At 38.9% G+C, this 22,463-nt stretch overlaps 3 protein-coding genes across 3 annotated transcripts in view; 2 read left to right on the top strand and 1 right to left on the bottom strand.

The window, feature by feature from the left end:
* LOC139123455 (uncharacterized) overlaps positions 1 to 3,980 on the top strand; it is a 44,870-nt gene extending 40,890 nt beyond the window's left edge. The window contains exon 5 of the mRNA XM_070689601.1: positions 1,872 to 3,980. Coding sequence (XP_070545702.1) covers positions 1,872 to 3,377 — 1,506 coding nt within the window. The 3' untranslated portion in view covers positions 3,378 to 3,980. The remainder of the gene's footprint in view (positions 1 to 1,871) is intronic.
* The window catches only part of LOC139123475 (uncharacterized), a 1,125,851-nt gene that overhangs the window by 589,051 nt on the left and 514,337 nt on the right, over positions 1 to 22,463 (top strand). The window lies entirely within an intron of this gene.
* LOC139123483 (filensin-like) overlaps positions 1 to 22,463 on the bottom strand; it is a 333,102-nt gene that overhangs the window by 244,473 nt on the left and 66,166 nt on the right. The gene's annotated exons all lie outside the window — the stretch shown is intronic.

Below are 22,463 nucleotides of genomic sequence, written 5' to 3'. Positions count from 1 at the left end.
GGGCACACTGGCACCCGAGGCCGGGCGGCGGCTCAGCCGGCCATTTCTGTGACGGAGCATCCGTTTTTAGGGTCTATGGACGGAGTGATCAGCTACGCTTCCACAGTTTTTTTTCTTGATTAAGTGTCAGCGATATAAAGCACAGTGTTCATTGTTTCATGACTGCGAAATTCTCAAAGAAGCTAAAATATTTTAGGGGAGACAGTCGAGCAGAAGGGAACAGATGACGACAACGCGACTGCTTCGTCAACAGTATAAACTTCTTTGCTACACGTTGTGTCACTGTTACTGGCAGCACCGTGCTGTATTATACACAACCTATTGTTCAGTCTCGCAAAGAGTCAGTCAATCACTACGTAAACTTTTTAGGAAGATAAAATTAGATATCTCCTAACGTTACTAATTATAGAGTCACACATGCATGGGATCTAGTACTTGTATTCATTTATTTATTTACAGTCACTTTCGTAAAGCATCTGAATCGGCGATCAGTCTTGGGGATGTAAACACGGCCATACTTCTCCGCGGCCCCCGCATCCTTGACATGTTTTGGGCAACCTGTCGCAGTCTTGCTGCTGTTCTCGCACTTGTCCACAGTTGATGATGATACACGCGAAGCTTTCTGGTGACAGTGGTCGTACTGGTACGGCATTGCAATTACATAATCGATGTAGTAACTCCAGGAATTAATGTCTATCTTACCGTACATCTGGCTTCCGAACCGTGTTTATTCTAAGTCACGGCACTCGAAAATGTGCACCGCAGAAAACGCTTGTCTGAATGCCTCTTTTCTGACCCTTTCTTGTAATGTTGTCAAATGCGGCTAATACATCATCCTAAAATGCAATAAACTGACAATGGCTGCAGTTACTTCAGCCACCAAAGGCGTAACTTCTCAGATTGATAGATTGAAAACTATCCGTATTTTCTATCCTGGGTCGGTAACACTGCTGGTGGACAGAATTGTCCCCGAGGTTATCGTTCGCCCAGTTAAAGCGATGAAATTCGTTTCTTCGCTTCGATAAAGTGTGTATGTGCGATGTATGATAGTGAGCATGCGTGCGTGAGTGCTTCATGAACTCTACAACGTGTTGAAAGGTCTCAGTCAGAAAAATGTAACAACTTAGCCGGCTATTGAACCACTCTTTAATGGGAGTGGAGATTTAGCCGACTGGTTCTGTCTCAGGCCTCTCAGCTAGGCGACTGATGCCGTATGTTGTGGGTTCGAATCCGATTGAAAACTATCCGTATTCTCACCATGTTGAAGCCACAGCGGTAAGCATTCGCTATGGCCGAGGTGAACACACTCACTCGTACATTCTATTAGTTATGTCATTTCCGGTGGCAATGCCCGCGAATTCCGAAACGACCCGAATGGCAGCTAACTTCAAAGTCGCACAACATATTGCATTTTAATAATATTTAACCGCGTCGTTTCATTGGGGTGATGCATTTATTTGATAAAGTAGGGGTGGCAAAATCATATAGCATGGCTCATTTTAAGCAAAATTAACTTTGAATTTATGCGGGACATACACTTTAAAACATCCACATTCTGAACAGCCATTGCCACTATTGGGAGGTTTTTGTTTTATTTTCAAGAATTTTACATCAGGCCTTAGGAATCAGTGGGAGCAAACAAATTATTTGTACCAGTAAAACTGTGGCATAGGTCGCTCTCAGACCTCAAAAGTAAAATAATGAGAAATAACATTAGATAAATTATAGAGGTTGAAAATGACTCCATAAATACTGACAGTGAATAGTTCATTCAACTTCACATATTGTTTATGTATCATCTGTTCAGTATAAGCAATATGAATGCTCTGATCATAAAATCACTAAAATTGTATCTTTCAAATGTTTTTCAGATTACACTGGTGAGAGGTAATCCCCAGTGTGAGTTCCAAATGGAGACTGTGTTGCCAGATGATATTTGTAATTTGTCAGAACATAACATACCTTCAAGTGACGTGACATCCCTTGATGATGACTTTAATTCAAAAATGGATGCCAGTGTTTTGAAGATAAAAGAGAAACTCTTCGTTGAATCTAATCCCACCCATGATGTTGAATTTTCGTCAGATGACACAACTCATGATCCTGACAACATCCCAGCTAGTGATGGAGCATGCAGTGATGAAGTCAGACAGTGCAGTTTTGAAACACAGATCACCGAGAACTTTCAGTCAAAGATGGATGTCAATGTTTTGAAGATAAAAGAGAAACATTTCCCTGGATCTAAACCCACCAATGATGTGGAATTTTCGTCAGATGACAAATCTCATGATCCTGACTACATCCCAGCTAGTGATGAAGCCTGCAGTGATGGAGTTAAAGAGTGCAGTTTTGAGACAGAGACCACAGTGGAGCAGACAACAAAGAGTTGTCACAGTAAACCATATGTAGTAAGAAGTTCAAACCCACCTACCGGGAAAAGAAAATGGGACAAATATTCTTACTGTCTGTACTGCTCAAAAAAGCAGGCAAAACTGGTCAGGCATCTGAGAAGGCGCCATAGCACAGAAAGATTGGTCGCTCAAGCCATGGCGGTACCGGACAGAGAAAAAAAGTTGAAAAACAGAATGTGGGCCAGAATAAAAAATAAAGGGAATCATGACCATAATAAGAAAGTCTTCAGAGGAGAAGCTGCAGATCTGATTGTTAGACAGAGACCACAGTTTGACGAGAAGAAGGGTATCGAACAGTTTTATCCATGCCCTGATTGTTATGGTTATTTTAGTAAAAAGTCACTGAGAGTTCACTACAACAAACACTGCACAGTAAGAAATCCATCTGCCAGACATGTGGAGCTTTCAAAGAGAGCAAGAATGCTGTTGCCAATGAAACATCAAACATCTATCAAACTTGCTGAAGTCATCAGCAAGATGAAACAGGATGAAATTACACTCATAGCCAAAAATGATGTAAATATTCTGAGGGTGGGACAAAATGAGCTGGACAGGAGCAATTCGTTTAACAAAGATGCCCGGTGCCGAGAAAAGATGAGAACTCTTGCCAAAGTGCTGAAACACGCTAGGGCAAAAGATCCACGCATGGTATATGCTGCAGACCTTGTCAGAGCCAAGTCATTTGACACAGTTGTAAAAAGTGTGAGGGTCATGTCAGGTTACTGTGAAAAAACACAGACTCATGAGACATACTCAAATGCACTACGAGTTGGACTCGCCCTTGGTGACCTTGCAGTGGTTGTCCAAAATCACTACATCATGGAAGAGTCCCGAGAAAAAGCTCAAGAAGTTGATGAATTCTTAAAGTTGAAAGATAGTGATTGGAGGGTCAGAGTTACGTCTTCTGCTCTGCGACAAAGAAGAGAAGTTGGATGGAGTAAGCCGAAGTTGATACCCAATACTTAAGATTGCATGGCATTCAATAAGTACCTATCAGACACAGAAAAAAGCATCAAGAAAGACATACAGGCGACAGGAAAAATGACTGCTGAAACTTTAAGTAGAATAACTCTGGCTCAACTAATATTGTTCAACAGAAGACATCAACAGGAGGTGGAATCATCCGAATAGATGATTATGTACAGCAAGCAAGTACGGAAAAATCACTACATGATGAAATCCTTAAGGTAGCTACATACCTTTTAGACACTTTCAGATTTTTATTTTTTCTCAGTTGAACACGTCCCAAACCCCAATAAAGTATACATTTTCTAAAAGCCCTGATATAGAGCTATCCGACCAAGCACAGTACACGGTCATTATTTGCACAAGAGTCACGTGACAAGCGTTTTGCTGAACCTTCCAAAAACCGGTTTTTCCCGCCTTATGCGAACACGCTGCAAGATTTCCGGTTGGAATTTCTTCATTGACAAGCCTTGGCAATATCCTTCAAAACTGTGTCTGGATTTTCTTTATATGCCTTTGTTTTTTTTTAATGCGCTCTTAAAGGTGTTAGATGAAGGTGCTTTTCAAGGAATTTTAATTATCACGCCATATAATTTGAATGGAGCCTCCGGGAAAAAATCGCAGACGCGGCTTTGAAGGATATTGTCAAGGCTTGTCAATGAAGAAATTCTAACCGAAAATCTTGCAGCGTGTTTGCATAAGGCGGAAAAAACCGGTTTTTGGAAGGTTCAGCAAAACGCTTGTCACGTGACTCTTATGCAAATAATGACTGTGTACTGTACTTGGTCGGATAGGTCTATATCAGGGCTTTCAGAAAATGTATACTTTATTGGGGTTTGGGACGTGTTCAACTGAGAAAAAAATTAAAATCTGAAAGTGTCTAAAGGTATGTAGCTACCTTAAGTCGCTGACACCATCAGAGAAAGCTGCAATGGATGGATTAAAATTCGTGAGAGTAAGAGGGAAGAGAGGAGGGGGAGTACCAGTCCTGTTCACGGAAACACAAAGGAAAGTGTGGACATGATAATAACATACCACAGAATGGAAAATACAAGTGATCAGTACATCTTTTCCAGAGTCACTCAGGGTTCCACTACTTCCCTCAGAGCCTCTACAGTCCTCAGGGAGTTAGTTGATAAAGCCAACGTGAAGAATCCTGAAACAATCACATGCACAAAGTTTAGGAAACATCTTGCAACTATCTCCCAGATTTTAAGCCTAAAAAGGCACCAGCTGGAGCAACTAGCAAATCACATGGTTTATAACATTGGGGTCCATCGCGAGTTTTATAGACTCCCGGAAGAGGCGATGCTCTTGGCAAAAACTAGCAAGCTTCTGTTCCTAGCTGAGAGTGGAAGGATTCATGAATTTCATGGCAAGAGTCTGGATGAAATACACATTGATCCAAATGAATCAGTTTGTAGTTTGGAGGAGGAGGAGGAAGAGGAGGAGGAACAAGAGGAGGAAGAGATTATTCACTGTGAAGTCAAGACTGATGTGCCGCCAAAGCGAAAGCTGTCAGAAATCAAGAACATTTCCTCTGTAGAACCCAGAGCTAAGAAGAGAAATAATATGGTTGACAAGTCATTCAACAGTATTTTTACAAGCAGAAGTTACAATAAGTGGAAGAAACAAGAAGAAAAATTCTTAATAACACAACCGGAAATAATGCGTCATTTGTTAAGGAGAAGACTGTGCCTGGGAAGGGGACATACCTCAGAGTTATCGAACACAGTGGTGGTTTGCTTACAAATAAAACATGGGAAAATGTAAAGAATAAAGTTCACAATATCAATACTGCTGAAAAATTTAAACTTTAAAAAAAAAATTTGGTACCTAATATTCTCATTTTCTAAAATGACTAGTGATGACCTGAAAACCAAATGTTAGATGTTAGACTTTTAATACTGTAACGAATGACAATGAACACTGCATTGATATGAACCGAATTGAAGTAGTTTACATTAGAGCGCCCTCTACATTAACCTTGCAACACAAGATCATTATCATGTTCTCTTGCGACAATAGAATGAGTGCCCGCCTATTTAACTAGTAGACTGGCCACATCGATTGTACTTGATGCCAAAATAACCCATGAATTCACCCTCCGACCCAGGAATAGAGGTGCGTATTGAAATAGTAATTGATTATAGTATTGATTGATTTATAGTTGAGTTCGTAGTTGTAGAACTTTTTGAGTTTTCTTGACTTTAATAGTTGTAGAGAGTTTCTTACATAGATTATGTTAATTTTGTTCTACAGTTTTTACGTTAACAATGTCGATGAATAAAACTGAATATTGGTAATCTGAAGAACTGCCAATTTAATGGCAAGAAAATGCCCTAAAAATCTGAAAAGTTGACGAAGATTTGCTAACGATCAAATGCACAGAAAATGCATAATACTGTGTACCTGTTTCACTATCACCACAGCAATTTGACATCGTTTTAGTTTTACCATTGACCCAATTGCGTCTATGGTTTTATTTGTTTCACAGTCCGTGTCATCGATACTAAAATCAAACTTACAAGCACATACCCTGCTTAGTTTCACTATTTGACAGTAGTTTGTGAGACGTGCATTTGTTGATGCACCGTGTGCTCCTCGATATCCATTGTGCTGAAGTTGGTGTGTAGGTCACAGGCCATTCATTTTCAAGATGTACTCTGATGGTTGACGTATGCGTAGTAATATTACAACCATTTTCAGAATTAGAGCGCAAAGCCACTGCAGTGAACTGCAATAAAACTGCTCACACTAATTAGTTTCAGCTGTAGCCAGCTGGCAAAGTCGACAACATTGTATGCCCCATGCAGACAGTTTGTCTGGGGAAGTTGAAATAAAAAAGATTTGTACATGGACCAGTGCATGGTAATGTTACATTGTATCTTAATCTTGAACACAGGGTGCCAATCGTAAACTCTCATTTACAACTCGAGCCTCAGACAGAGCTAGTTTTGCCTTTGTACAAGCAGACTTTTTGGTCTTTATCAAGTAGCCATGTTCAACACCAAAGTGGCCACGGCTACAGCTGAAACTAATTAGTGTAAGCAGTTTTATTGCAGTTCACTGCGGTGGCTTCGCGCTCTAATTCTGAAAAGGGTTGTAGTCATGTGCTTGGGTTCAATAATGGCGGTTGGTTCAAATCGCGCGGACGCCCTTATCAACATTGAACTTGCCGTAAAGAGCAAGAAGGTGGTTTTACATATTCTTAAAGCCGTCCATAGTCACAATTTAGGTCTCCTATTGATTTGACCAGGGATTTCAGACATCGAAAAAGTGAAAAAAAAAGTCAAAAGATACAAATAATGTCCCTTTAAAGAACACTTTGATAAGTGGCTACCACTGCTAGACAGATTATACTACCAGTCTGAATCAAACACAGTTGGAACTATTTTGTGATTATAAGATGAACAGTAAAAGTCACAGAATGTGCTCTCTAAGAGAGGGTTCACTCAAAGCATTTAGTAATTATCAGATTTTCTAGTGAAAACATCAAAACTGTAATTATTGAATTAAAAGTTGAAGTACTATAAAAAATTGTAGCATTTAAAGCCATCTGCTTTTCAAAAATTGTAAATTTATCCTTTTTGACAATTTTTTAAGGATAATTCATCTCATTGATACACATTCTTGAAAATGTCAAGATTAGAGGTCAAAACTTGATGATTGCTGTATTGTTTAGAGGACCTGGATGCATTTGAAGGTTTCGGGATCATATCTGATCGGTTCTTTACTATTTCAAAGTGCCTCTCTAGGCCAGTCCTTAAAAATGTTTAGGGGTCATATCTAAGTGGCCCCTTAAAAAGATTAAGGGACACATCAGAGTGGTCCCCGAAAGTTTCAAGGACTCATCTGGGTGGTCCCTGAAAGTTTCAAGGTCACATAAGGATAGTCCTTGAAAAATTCAGGGGCACCTCTGGTTGGTCCCTGAAAGTTTCAAGGACTCATCCAGGTGGTCCCTTAAAGTTTCAAGGACTCATCCGGGTGGTCCCTGAAAGTTTCAAGGTCACATCAGAGTGGTCTCTCAAAGATCCAGGGAAACATCAAGGTGGTCCCTGAATGTTTCAAGGACTCGTCTGAATTGCAATGGCGGTTTTTGAAAGATTCAAGGTCACATTAGGATAGTCCTTGAAAGATTCGGGGACACCTCAGGTTGGTCTCTGAAAGTTTCAAGGACTCATAGTCTTAGTCATGTTCACGCTACAATCACAGTTGCTGACATCATTGTCGAGATTGGGAACACTCCACAAAGGACCATGGTAACTGACATCAAATTCGTCGGAGATATCCAGTATTCCGTTGCTTTCCATGTAGTCCTGTCATTAAATAATTGGGGTAATGGATGTCCTACATTCAGAATCGGCAACCCTTTCCGACGAAGGAATTAGTGCAGTAGTCAAAATCCATTCAAACAGCACGCTGTTTACACACTCGACTTGAAACAATGCAGAGCCTCACAACAATGTGACCCGTGACCTTTACTATGTAAATTAGCAAGGACCATATTAGTTGGTGTACGATTCAGTGTCTCGCTTAATGAGAAAAATATCATTGACTACATCTCCAAATTAATCATGAAGACTGTAACATACAACCATTGTATTTTAAATGGTGGGAAAACTTTACAGCATAAAAGAGCAACATGTACCTTACCGGGACCTTACACAATCGCACAATCCTAGATGCCCCTGTAGGTTAAAATGGAATGTGCCATCATGAACTGATTGTTTGCGAATAATTAATTGTTAATTGTTTACTGTTCAGACCAGCGTCATGTCGGCTAGTGAGAGCATACTTCAATCAGCGAGTAAATTACCATTAATCGTCAAGGACTGCTCGTCTAAGTCGACTGAAGGTTCAGCCACTGCCCAGTTTATCACATTTATGCCGGGAAGAACATGCCTTGTAGATCTCGTCGCGTGATAAATATGCAAAGACGTGTTTTGGAGCCGGCCGACCAGTCACACATGGGAGCGATGAGTACGCTGTGTTAAGCCATTATATAATCTTAACTTCGACCGACATAAATAGTGACGCTGTATGTGCAGGAAGTTGGACCAAATCTTTTCAGTGATTCGTCTGCCTGTCAGCTTTACCAAGTAATGCTTGTGAATGCACAAGTTGACGAGTGAAGGTCACATCAGGATAGTCCTTGAAAGGTTCAGGGTCTCATCTGGGTAGTCCCTGAAAGTTTCAAGGACTCATCCGGGTGGTCCCTGAAAGTTTCGAGGTCACACCAGGATAGTCCTTGAATGATTCAGGGTCACATCTGGGTGGTCCCTGAAAGTGTCAAGGACTCATCTGGGTGGTCCCTGAAAGTTTCAATGTCACATCACGATAGTCCTTAAAAGATTCAGGGTCACATCTTGGTGGTCCCTAAAAAATTCAAGGACTCATCTGGGTGTTCCCTGAAATTTTGAAGGTCATGTCAGTGTGGTCTGTAAAAGATTTAGGGTCTCCTCGGATAGGTCCCTGAAAGCTGCAAAGACATCTCTGCAAAGTCCCTAAAAATTCCAGACAAAAACTGTTGGTTTTTGCCGTTAATATTTTAAGGTTTCAACAAACAGATGATATTGATTACATTTCTTTGCAGCTACCAAAAAGAGTTCATTTTTAATAGAAGGGCTGAAATAGTTCAGTGATTTTTAAAAATTGTCCAGCATTAATTAGCACATGCACAAGAAAAGGGTAGTTTTATCAAATTTACCAGGTCTCATTTCCTTGTTTATGAAATAAATAAATGTACAAGTCATTCTCTTAACATCTACCAAATCATTTGAAAGAGAGATCACCAAAAAAACATACACTACAGCAGAACTGATTTCGGTAGAGGTAGGCCATTTTACCATCGAAAATTTAAAATTTTATCATGCATCGTTCGGTGAGAAAGCAAATGCCTACAAATCAACTTTGGAAAGGGAAATTGTATCTTCACTTAAGCCTAAACAAAATTGACAAATCAGTCACATTTAATGGGTTCTCCTTTCCTGAGAGTGCGAAAAGCTAGACAAAAATGTAAAATTTGTTAGAGATGTATTTGATGATTGTTCAATTATCAATAATTTATAAAATTTGCCCTCGTCTTCACACAAAAACACTGTTAGATTCATGATTTTTAAATAGATTACAACAAAATGCTCAAGATCTTATAATTACAAAATAGTTCCAATTGTGTTATCAGAATTTCTTGCAATGCTGGATGAACAAGAACTGAAAGAGATTGAGACACAGTTGCATATGAGACAGGGAGACATTGAAACTTTCCAGTCTTTTGTCACTGACATGTTGAAGACTGCACAAGTCAAACAAGAGCCAGATAACGCTGAACACGTTACACCAGTGAAACAGATGAGTGCGCATTCCATGCATTCCAGCAACAGTGTTGAGAGATTGCGAGGTGTTGACATAAGGAAGTCGGACTTAGGGGAGAACCATTTGATTTTTGGTGTCCGTGGGGACTTATAGGTTTGGTCGTGTCCGTGCGTGTGTGCGTGCGTCCGTCCGTTCACGCATATATCTCAGAGATGCCCAAAGCGATTTCATTCAAACTTGGTACAAGGATTACTTCATATGTCATACAGATGCACGTCAATTTGTTTTGTGATACGATCCAATATGGCCGCCAGGCGGCCATTTTATTACAATTTTTTCATGTACAGAGCCATAACTCAGACATGTTTTAACCGATTTTATTCAAAGTTGGTACAAGGACATTGACCAATGTCATAGTTATGCACGTCAATTCTTTTTGTGATACGATCCAATATGGCCGCCGTGCGGCCATTTTGTTACGATTTTTTTCATGTACAGAGCCATAACTCAGGCATATCTCAACCGATTATATTCAAATTTGGTACAAGGTTATTATGTCATACATATGCACATCAATTTGTTTTGTGATACGATCCAATATGGCAGCCAGGCGGCCATTTTTTACGATTTTTTCATGTCCAGAACCATAAGTCAGACATGCACCTAGCAATTTTATTCAAAGTTGGTACAAGGAGATTGACCAATGTCATACATATGCATGTTAATTTGTTTTGTGATATGATCCAATATGGCTGCTGTGCGGCCATTTTGTTATGATTTTTTTCATGTACAAAGCCATAACTCAGGCATATTTCAACCAATTTTAATCAAAGTTGGTACAAGGACATTGACCTACCATATGTCATACATATGCACATTTATTTGTTTTGTGATTCGATCCATTATGGCCACCATGTGGCCATTTTATTACGATTTTTTCATGTCCTGAACTATAACTCAGACATGTATCAAGCGAATTTATTCAAAAGTATTTTTATCACAGACCTAATGAAGAGGACTCTATCCTCTCTGAGGACCAGTAATCAAAGCACCCATTAACAAGTGGGGACTGTGTCATCAACGATGACTTGTTTTTGGGGGTTGGGGGATGGAGGAAATGGGTATGGGAGCAAATTGTTTTTTCCTGTCACAGTGACAGCATTTTTTTTTTCTTCTGTCAGAGCTGCATCAATTTTTTTTTCAAGTGGAGTAGCAAAATTTTTTTTTCTTTGTCATCAAGTTTGTGATGCGTTGTATAAGGGAGCCGTCATTATTTACGGCCTGAAACTCAGAAATTTTAAGTGACACCCCCCCCCCGTCAGCCATGATGAATTTGAGCAACTCCCCTCTCTAACTCTGAAATTTTGACTGATCCCCCACTTAGAAAATTTAAATACAAATACATGTATTTGTAACATTTACAAAATACAGCAACAGTAAAGACCTTTGAAATCCTGATGTACTCTGCTAGACTATCATCAGTTATCTCATGATGGTTCAAAAAAGGTGAACCCATCAAAATGAAATTGTAAGTCACAATAAAATATAGATATATAAGCTCACGCAGTATCTAGTCATATAGTATATTGTTTAATTTGGATGGGTATTATGACAAGGTTTTCACTAGGATATCTGACTGGGCAGAATTTGAAAGTACAGGGGAAGAACACGCGAGAGGCTTAGGGGGGAAAGTGTCACATTGGCTTTCCCCTATCTTGCATGGAATTTTTAAGATATTGATGTGTGCAATGGTGCAGTCTGGTGCAATCTGAGAGGTGTTTTTTTAATTTTTTCCTAAGTGAAACTGTTAGAACACCCCAAGGGGGAGAGCACGAGAAATTTTGGGAAATTGATGTGTTTAATGGTGCAATCTGAGAGGAGTTTCAGGTTATTTTGCACTCGGTAAAACTGTTTGAAAATGACATTGAACACTGCAATATTTTTTTTACATTTTATGCATGATCAGTGTTTGTGTCACAATATTCATCAACCAAAAAAATGACAATACAATTTGTGAAAAACAGTTCTGTTTGCCAGAGACTGAAGATAAATAAATATACAGGAACGGAAAATCTGTGACCTTCCTGTGTCATTTCTCCAGCTGCCAGCTTCTAATGAAAAACATGAATATGGTATGTTTAACTGTCAAAATGGTCATTGAACTGAGGTAAATGAAAACATGTTTCTGTGATAATAAAGGATGAATTCACAACAGTTCAGTTTTGTCCTAGATCCTATGAAAATTTTGAGAAATTGATGTGCGCCACGGTGCAGTAGTATTTTAAATTTGTCTTTTACCAGTAAAACTGTTAGAAGACCCAAGGGGGAGAGCACGAGAGGGGGTGCCCCCCTCTTGCATTTAAAATTTTGAGAAATGGATGTGTGCAATGGTGCAATCTGAGATGTGTTTCAATTTACTTCGCAAAAAAAAAAAATTAGTAACCCCCCCCTTCTTCCTCTCCACATTTTGAGTAACGCCCCCCTGAAGTTTTCAATTTTGTTAGTGCTCCCCTCCCTTGTATTTCATTATATTTGTTGTTCCTCAATTTTTCATTGTCAACTTGTACATCTTCCTAATATATTTATATTGAGAGAATAATATATTGATTTTAACACACGTTTATTGACTCCTGTCTTGTGTTTTAAAATTTCACAATTTACAGAAGTCAAAAAGTCCCCTTTAGATAGTGCCAATGCCATTGAGATATTGCAACAGAAATCCTGAAATATGATTTCTTGGGTCAGTAAAGGGAAGGAAAACATTGAGTGCACTGAGGTGTATTATGTAGTGCATGCTTATATCATAAGTGCCAGGAAAAACAGAAGAATTGCTTTTGTTAAAAACATTTGCGCCGCCTATGGCGGCGCGCCGGCAAAGAATTACATGAGAATAGGGTTTCCAAATTTTGCTAATTTCTGGTGCATTGTGACAATTTTTTTTTCACTTCTGTCTGTCATGACAATTTTTATTTTCTCAGGCCATGACAGGATCAATTTTTTTTCTTCTATCTCACCTGGCGACAAATTTCCCCCAGAAATCAAATGGTGTACCCCTTAGCAGATAGCGTTGCACTATCGAAAGACAAAGAACAGCTGGGCATACAGATGAAAGGAATTGATCTTCAAATAAAGACAGCAATGTTAGAGTTTGAAGAAATGAAGGCAGAGTTGAGAAAGGAAATCAAGAAGGCTAAAAGAAGAAATACTGGACTTCCAGTATACAGTGATGATAAAACAGACCGTCAAAGTAGTGCAGCTCAAAGTACTCTGATTCTCTTTCCTCCCATGGGACTTTCCTATACTCTAGCCGAGACAGTGTAAACTCAATACACACTGAGCCAAATACTACACAGAGTAAACGCATGACGTCACCAAGTCGCCATGGAGACAGAGAGTAGTTTTCCTTTACTGCAAAGGAATTAAATAAGCTCTTGAACAATCGAAGTGATGAACTTCCAAGAAAGGAGCCACTGACGTCTTCAGTGATTCTGTGTATGAATATTCAATGTGGAAAAAATCAATTGACGCATTGATGGAGAGGAAGGTATCTGTAGCTGCCGATAGACTGTGTTATCTAGGCAAGTACACTTCTGGTGAAGCAAAGGAAGCTATTATAATAAGTGTTTGCTTTTACAAGACACAGATGAAGCGTACACCAAGGCTAAGAAGCTACTAGCTGATCGCTATGGCAACAAAATGGCTGTTGCAGAGATGTATAAAAGGAAGAGGATCCATGACTGGCCTCTAATAAAGAACAGAGATGGTCCAGGGCTGCGGAAATTTGCTGACTACCTGCAACAATGCCAGTCAGCAATGTCAACGATGCGATACCTGAGAGTTTTGCATGATCCTGAGGAGCACGACAAAATACTGCGAAAACTCCCAAGACATATAGTCGATAGATGGGACCGCTACGTTTACAAGCAGACGAAGAGTTACGATGCGGCGATGTTGATCTGAATGATGATGATGGAGACAACCCGTTCGGAAGTTACCCATCATTCTCCAAGCTTTGCGACTTCTTGAAGGAAGAGGCTGAAATTGTTTGCGGTCCAAAAATCTGCAGGACAGAAGACAGTACCAAGACCACAGCTGAGAAGCCAACGAAGAGTAAACGAAATGCTACCAGAATCTTCAAAACTGGCACAGAAGAGAGCAAACAGCGCCCCCAACCGAAGCAGAGTTCAACTTCTTCCAAGAACACTAACACCAGTAACAAACCTTGTGTTGTTTGCAAAGGACAACACAACATCGAGTCTTGTGATGATTACCTGAAGATGACCTTAAATGACCGACTGATGTCAAAAGGGCTGTGTATGACCTGCCTGAGATGGGGACACAGACGACGCGAATGTCGAAGTAAAGGAGGTATGCGGAACTTGTGGACAAGGCCACCATACCACACTCGCCCGACGATCCCTCCAGTGAGAAGAATCCAGACACCAATCAAGCTCCCCAGAAAACAGAGGCAAAACAAGAAACCGCTGTTTCACACTGAGTAGAGGTCAAAAAAGATTATACTGGTACATGTTCCCATTCATTCATTGTGCCTGTATACCTACATCACAAGAAGACACCGGCTACACAAACACGTGTGTATGCCCTGCTCGATCCACGTACAATCTGACTCCTGTTTCATAACAGAAGACGCCCTGAGCAAGATGAAGGTGAAAGGTCGTGAAATACAACTGAAACTATCTACCATGTCGGATGACAACTTAGTGGTCTCGTGCAAGAAAATAGACGATTTAGTCATCAAGGATCTGGAGTACGCCACAACCGAAGTAAACCTGCCCAGTGTTTACACAAGGAATGTCATTCCAGCCAGCCATGACCAGATTCCAAAGCCTGGCAATGGCCGCACCTACATGAAAGTTGCAGAGAAGTTGCATCCATTCAGAGATGATGTCGAGATTTGCCTTTTGATCGGGTACAACTGTGTCCGTGCCATATAAAGCCAAGAAATGTAATACTTGGCAAAGACGACGCTCCCTATGCAGTCAAGTCTGTTCTTGGATGGGGTGTTTTTGGCATCGTGAATAAGTCAATGAACTACAACAACGTACGTGCATGCAGACTTGTCAATACAGAAGAAAGAAGGTGTCACTTTGCCTTCAGAACACAGGTGAAAGAACTCAGTCCAGCCCAGGTGAAGCAAATGTTCGAGCTCGACTTCAGCGAAGAGAAGATTGATGAAAAGGTATCGATCCAAGACAGATGATTCCTGACAAAGGTACGTGAAGGATTCCGCCAAAAGGATGACAGACACTCTGAAATCCCCCTTCCATTCAAGCAAAATGAAGTTAAGTTACCAGATAACAGACCTTTAGCTGTTAAGCACTTGGCTAAATTGAAGAACAGACTGATGACAGATAAGCAGCATAAGTGCAATTATATTACTTTCATGAATGACCTCATAGACAAAGGGTACACAGAAAAGGTACCCAACGATGATGAGCCCGAGACAGACGGTCGACGATGGTACATTCCACATCACGGCGTGTATCACCCGAAGAAGCCAGGTAAAATACGTGTGGTATTTGACTGCAGCGCCGAATATCACAGACAGACACTGAACAGCCACCTGCTTCAAGGACCAGATCTGACAAACAAGTTGATCGGAGTTTTGTGTCACTTCAGACAAGAACCGATAGCATTCACTTTTGACATTGAAGCGATGTTCCACAAAGTTGGAGTTGACGTTAAACACCGCGACTACCTGAGATTTCTTTGGTACGAGAACGGCAACCTTGATAACGAGCCCGCTGAATACAATGACTTTGCACCTGCCTGGAGCAACTTCCTCACCAGGCTGTGTTAACTTCGCCCTTAAGACGACAGCTGACCTTTATAAAAAGGACTACGGTAAAGATGCTGCCGACTTCGTTAGAAGAGACTTCTACGTCGACGATGGGTTGAAGTCAGTCCGAGAGCCGTCCAAGGCTTAACCTGATTGAGAGCAGCCGACAACTGTATGAGAGAGGCAGCTTCAAATTGCACAAGTACATATCGAACAACAAGTCATTGATAGTATTCCTCCAGCACAACGAGCTAAGGACATACAAACCAGTGACCTTCGTTGCCAGAATCTACCAGTTGAACGCACGCTGGGTGTGCAATGGTGTGTCGAGTCAGACACTTTCCAGTTTCGAGTCCAGCTGAAGGACAAACCACTGACAAAACGAGGCATCTTATCGACAGTAAGCTCGGTTTACGATCCCCTCGGACTTGTATCCCCACTTATCCTCGGAGGCAGACACATACTGCAAGAACTATGCAAAGACGGTGCCGACTGGGATGACCCGATACCAGAAAACACCATAAGTGGGAAAAATGGAAAAGAGACATACTTCTTCTATCAAGTTTGAAGATACCAAGATGTTACAAGCTTAACAACTTCAGTAAATTGAAGAAAGAAGAACTACATCATTTCTCCCATGCCAGCCATTACGGGTACGGCCAATGTAGTTAACTGGGACTCATCGATGATGGAGACAGAGGTTCAAGTTCTCTTGTCATGGGAAAAGCCAGAGTGGTTCCAACCAGACCAATGACAGTTCCACGATTAGAACTCACAGCAGCTTTCTTAACCTACAATATGAAGATGTCAGCCACACATACTACACCGATAGTAATGCGGTATAGGGCTACATCAACAACGAAGCAAAGCGTTTCCACATCTTTGTAGCAAATCCAGTTCAACTGATCGAAAACATTGTCCCAAGACCAGTGGAGACATGTTGATACCAAGACCAATCCAGCAGGAAGAAAAAGTTCTATGCCGTAACTGTCGGGAGGTCGACTGGTATTTTTGTGACTGGAAGTCATGTCATGAAGTTACCAACGGATACCTGGAAACTGCTTCAAAGGTTTTGACACAGAAGCTGAAGCACAACAATTCTACGATCAGTTTCAGGTAACGGATTGCGCTTCCGACTGCGACGTAGATTCTCTAGATGGCGGCCATGATGACTGTACGGATACAGATACGACGCGTGTCACATCTGATGACTTTGAAAGTTTATCAGAATCCGAAACTGACACTGTTGTGAAAAGGTTGTTCATAAATGATGAAGATATAAACACCAAGTGTTTTGATGTGTACAGCTTAGTCGACGGAGAGAGTTTATCAGAATCCGAAACTGACACTGTTGTGAAAAGGTTGTTCATAAATGATGAAGATATAAACACCAAGTGTTTTGATGTGTACAGCTTAGTCGACGGAGAGAGTAGTGATAAAGAAAAGTTGTCAACAGCTGATGAGGGTCTTACTCGACCCTGTACTGATGCGACAGTACCGATATGCAGGGAAAACCATGTAAGTACCAATGCCAAAGATGTTCGCGTTAAAGAGATTTCGGGTACAACTGAAAGTGCGGACAGGTTAGATTGTACGATAGCTGCGTTGGAAGAAAAGATCATAGAATCTACAGTTGTTCTGAACTACGTACAACAGGAAGTACACACGTGTAAAAATGACTTGGACAGTGTGAAATGTACTGTACAAAAAGTGGGTCGCCTTGAAGACGAACTGTGTAGACTTAGATCGGAAAATCGCGCGCTGAAAACTGAACTTCAAGAATCAAACAAGAACTGGTCGGACAAATTAGTAGAAATGCAAAGAGTCTTTGATGTGAATTTACAAGAGAAATTAAGTTTAATTGTGTCTGAGTGGGAGAGAAAATTTGAGAGCTTCATCAGCACAAATGTACGTGTGCATGAGATTGAGAGTGGCGTTTCACAGTCTTGTGCTGAGATAAATTCAAAAGACCAGGTGCAGGTGTTTGACATTGTAGATGAAGAACAAAAAGTCAATGAAAACAATGTAACAAATATTCACAAAGATGAATTACAAAGTGTTAGACAAACAGAGGGTGAACAAAAGAATGATGAACATAATATTCTAGGTGAGTCTCAAAATGCTGTTGATAATATTGTACACAAGACAAAGTCAAGCTTGTTAAACTGTGGTAACATTATAGACTGTAGTGGTATAGATACCGTTGTGATTGGTGACTCTATTCTACAAAAACTGTCTCCAACTAAGATGTATCCTTATAGACGTGTTAAGAAGGTGTTTACTCCAACCTTGGCTGATGCACAAGTATTTGTAGATATTGTAGAGAATTGTGATGATGTAAGGACAGTTATTATTCATGTTGGTATAAATGACCTTATAAATGTCTCAGATGTCAAATCATGTCACACCAGTTTTGATACTCTATTGAACAAAGTGTTCAATAAATTCCCAAAAGCATTTGTTGCTGTGTCAAGTGTTCTACCGAGATTGGATGGACGCATTTCTGGTATAAATGCCGAAATTGAAAGTTATAATGAAGCAGTTCATATGACCTGTTCTAAATTGAGGGGTTGTGTATTTGTTATACATGATAGGCTTTCTAAAAGCAGTCACCTATTCAACCCTGATTTGATACACATCAATTATTGGGGCACCAGTCTGCTTGTATCTGATATAAAGAAAACAATATCTGGAGTGTTCAATGGAGGGAGGAAGTACCATGGTGGTAAAAAAATATCTCATAATGTACAACCACGTGAATACCATGGCAGGTCAAATAGTTTTGGTAGCCGGTATGGCTCTAGTGTTGATCCAGGTAACGGATATGACAACCACAGAAGTGGGTTTGATGGGGCAAATGGTAGTCATTATGACTTCCACAGAGGTGAGTTTGACAGGGCAAATGGTAGTCGTGGGTATTACAGAAAAAGATATGAAATAGAAACCAATATGGTAACAGGTATGGGTAGTCATGGAAACTACAGAAATGGTTATGGTAGCATGTCAAGCTATGACACTTTCAAACCAAGAAATACGTATAATTCTGGTAATAATAGATATGAGAAGTCATACATGTATAACAGAAATAGACCATGGAAACCTAATGGCAATGCCTTGATACTCTATTGAACAAAGTGTTCAATAATTCCCGAAAGCATTTGTTGCTGTGTCAAGTGTTCTACTGAGATTGGTTGAATGCATTACTGATATAAATGCCAAAAGTTATAATGAAGCAGTTCATATGACCTGTTCTAAATCGAGGGGTTGTGTATTTACTTAAAGTTAAACAAGTAACGTTCCATTCATTTATCCATTCATTGATCAGAAATGGACATTATTCTCAGAGTTTGTAGTGTAGAGTGTACTTGATCTTAATTTGCAAAAATCACTGTCTTTCAGACATTTTTTACCATTTCATGTGTAAATTTGCTGGCAAGTATTTTCCAAAGCTTAAAACATGTCAAGATAAAACCTCAGTTTCTTGTCAAAGTAATATCACTATCTGTTCTTGGAATGTGCATGGTCTTACCAATAAAAATGTTTTTACGGACGAGTTTTTAGATTTTATCAAACAGTTTGATGTAGCTTGTTTACACCTGGTTGACTTGTAGTAAGGAGTTTTTCCATATCAAGGGTTATAGTGTTTTTCGTTCTGAAATAAGTTGTAATGTTAAAAAAAGAGGAAGAGCTGCTGGAGGGTCAGCAATCATGTTCAGATCATCACTGAAAAAAGGTATTTCAAAGTTAAAATCTAGTGTTTCTGATTTTTTATGGTGTAAACTTGATAAGCAGTTCTTTTCTTTGAACAATGATGTGTACATTTGCTGTGTGTATATTCCACCTGAAAATTCTTCTGTACATGTGAAATATGATTATTTTGATGCATTAGAGAGGGAAATAGCTCAATACTATTTGAGAGGTGATATTGTTGTAATGGGTGATTTTAATAGTAGAGTTGGATTTCTAACAGACTTTATCCAGAACGATGATATAGTATATACTCCAGTTCCCAATTTTTATACATCTGATAATTTTAGAGTAAGAAATTCTAAAGATTCCTCGCTACCAAAAGGTAATAGATTTGGTAAACAATTGATTGATCTTTGTCTGAATTACAACCTGTTAATTGCTAATGGGAGAACTGTTGGAGACTTATCTGGAAAATATACCTATCATCATCCAATGGGATCTAGTGCTGTTGATTATTGTATCACTTCTAAGTCAAATTATAAGAATTTGCAATACTTTAAAGTGCATGATTTTAATGCCATGTCTGATCATTGTGCCATAAGTACTTCATTGAGTTGCAATTACAGAGTAGTTCATGACTCTCCTCCAAATAAGCTTCCGCCAAAATATGTTTGGGAAAGTAGTAGTGCTGATGCTTTCAATAGTGTGATGAGTAATCAAGATTTTACAAATACATTTGATAAGTTTTTGAAATATAATGAAGGTCTTGTTGATACGAACTCAGCAGCTATCACGTTAACTAAAATTTTTTCTAAAGGAGCCCGAGAAAGTTTAAAAATTAAGTACAGCAATCCTGGAAAAAGAAGAAAAGAAATCAGTGGTTTGACCAAGATTGTAATAATTTACGCAAAGAACTAAAGATCGCTATGAAAGCCTTTGATAAGAATCCCAATGATTATTTTTTAAGATGCAATTATTTCAGCTTGAGGAAAAAATATAGAAAACTTCTGAAATTTAATAAAAAGCAGTATAGCAGATGTTTAATAGACAGATTAGAATCAACAAATAATAACTCAACTGAGTATTGGAATATTTTGAAGAATCTTCGTTCCAAATCAGGGGCAGCTGTAGATGAGTCTATACATTGTAAGGACTGGGTAAAATATTTTAAGTCACTTTACAATTCATCAACAACTGTCAATGAAAATGGTATTTCAAACGAACTAAATGACCTTGAAAAAATAGATTAAATACGTATCTTAATATGCCAATCAAACACAATGAGTTATTGGTTGCTATAAAACAATTAAAAAATCATAAAGCGCCAGGAGAAGACTCAGTTATAAATGAAATGATTAAAGTCAGTAATAGTCTTTGTATAAGTAGCATTCTTAAGTTATTTAATCACATTTTAGAAAGCGGCAATTTTCCAGCAGTTTGGAAATCCACTTTATTAGTTCCACTTCATAAGTCAGGGGATAAGTGTGATCCGAATAATTATAGAGCAATTGCTCTTTCAAGTTGTTTCTCAAAACTTTTTACATCAGTGATGAATAGGAGGCTTATTAAGTATCTTGAGGATAATAATCTTTTTTCTAACTTCCAGTTTGGTTTTCGAAAAAACAGACGTACATCAGACTGTGTTTTCTGTTAAAGACTGCTATTGATAAGATGTTCTCCATGAAAAGATTGAAAAATTCATCAAACAATCTTTATGTGGCATTTGTAGACTTTAGAAAAGCATTTGATAGTGTTTGGAGAAAAGGCCTCTTTTTAAAAATGCAGAGGTTGGGTATATCTGGTAGCTTTTACAATGTTGTTAAGTCTATGTATGATGATACTCAGTACAAAATGAAACTGTCCAGTGGTATTTCAGATGGGTTTATTTCCTCATGTGGCGTGAAACAAGGTTGCAATATGTCACCAACATTATTTAATATTTTCTTAAATGATCTTCCACACGAGTTTGGTGGTATTTCTGATTCTCCTATCGAAATTGGAGATCAGAAGTTAAATTGTATATTATATGCAGATGATTTGATACTTATGTCAAAATCAGCTGATGGTTTACAAAATTGTTTAGATAAGTTGCATGCGTACAGTAAAATATGGGGCCTTTCAATCAATATCAATAAGACAAAAACAATGATATTTAATAGAGGTAACCGTTTCATAAAGAACCGGCAATTTTTATTGAGAAAAGTGTGATTGAAGCAGTGAATCAGTACACATATGTTGGTGTTGTTTTTACACCTAATGGAAAGTTCAAACAAAATATGATTAATCTTAAAAATAAGGCTATGAAAGCTTTATTCAGCATTAAAAAGTCTATATTGTGTGAAAAAATGCTGAATCCAAAGCTGTGTTTAAAACTTTTTGATTGTTTGATTGTCCCAATTCTTTCATATTGTTCTGAAATATGGGGGACAGAAATTACAAGTGTTGATAACATGCCTTGAAAGTCTTTGTATATCATATCTCAGGTTTATTTTAGGAGTAAGTAAACGCACCCCTTTTGAGGGTATTAGATCTGAGCTAGGTAGATTTCCTTGTAAAATTAAGCTCAATATGTCTGTGATAAGATATTGGTGTAGATTAAATAATTTACCAGGAGACCATATTTTGAAAAATGCACTTAGAGAAAATGTACAAATCAATTCTCCATGGGCAAAATTTGTTCATCACGTTTTGGGAAGTTACAATCACAGTCGTGTTTTCAGTGAATTTAGAGTAAATTCTTATTCTCAGTTATGTAAAAAGTTAAAACATGAGTATGAAAATCAATACTTAGAAACTTGGAAGAGAACCCTTTTCAATGATTCAAGGAAGAATGGAAGTGGTAACAAACTGCGCACTTATAGAATCTTCAAGACCAAGTTTGGTTTTGAAAAATATTTAAGAGATATTTCAGATTTCAGGTTACGAAGTTTAACAAAATATAGACTGAGTGATCATAATTTGCGTGTTGAAATTGGTAGGAAATGTAAACCTCATTTACCTTTAAATGAAAGAATTTGCTTGAGATGTAATAGTAATGTAATAGATGATGAGTTTCACTTTTTATTCACATGCAAGTGTCATATTTCTGAGAGATTGATTTTGTGCCAGAAAAGCGGAACAGATTTTTCTATCACTATGAGTGTCGAAGAAAAAGTAGAAGAGATGAAAAAGATTATGGAACAGAATTTTCTAAACCTTGCTATATTTATAAGGAATTCTGGTGTTTGCTGACCCCTCCAGTAGCTGCCTACAGTTAGCTGTTTACAGTCAGAGTTATAAAT

This window comes from Ptychodera flava, assembly GCF_041260155.1.
Source record: "Ptychodera flava strain L36383 chromosome 23 unlocalized genomic scaffold, AS_Pfla_20210202 Scaffold_23__1_contigs__length_28996876_pilon, whole genome shotgun sequence".
In the NCBI taxonomy this organism is placed as follows: domain Eukaryota; kingdom Metazoa; phylum Hemichordata; class Enteropneusta; family Ptychoderidae; genus Ptychodera; species Ptychodera flava.
The sequence above is the reverse complement of the archived record's forward strand: the minus strand, read 5'-3'. Positions and strand labels throughout refer to the sequence as shown.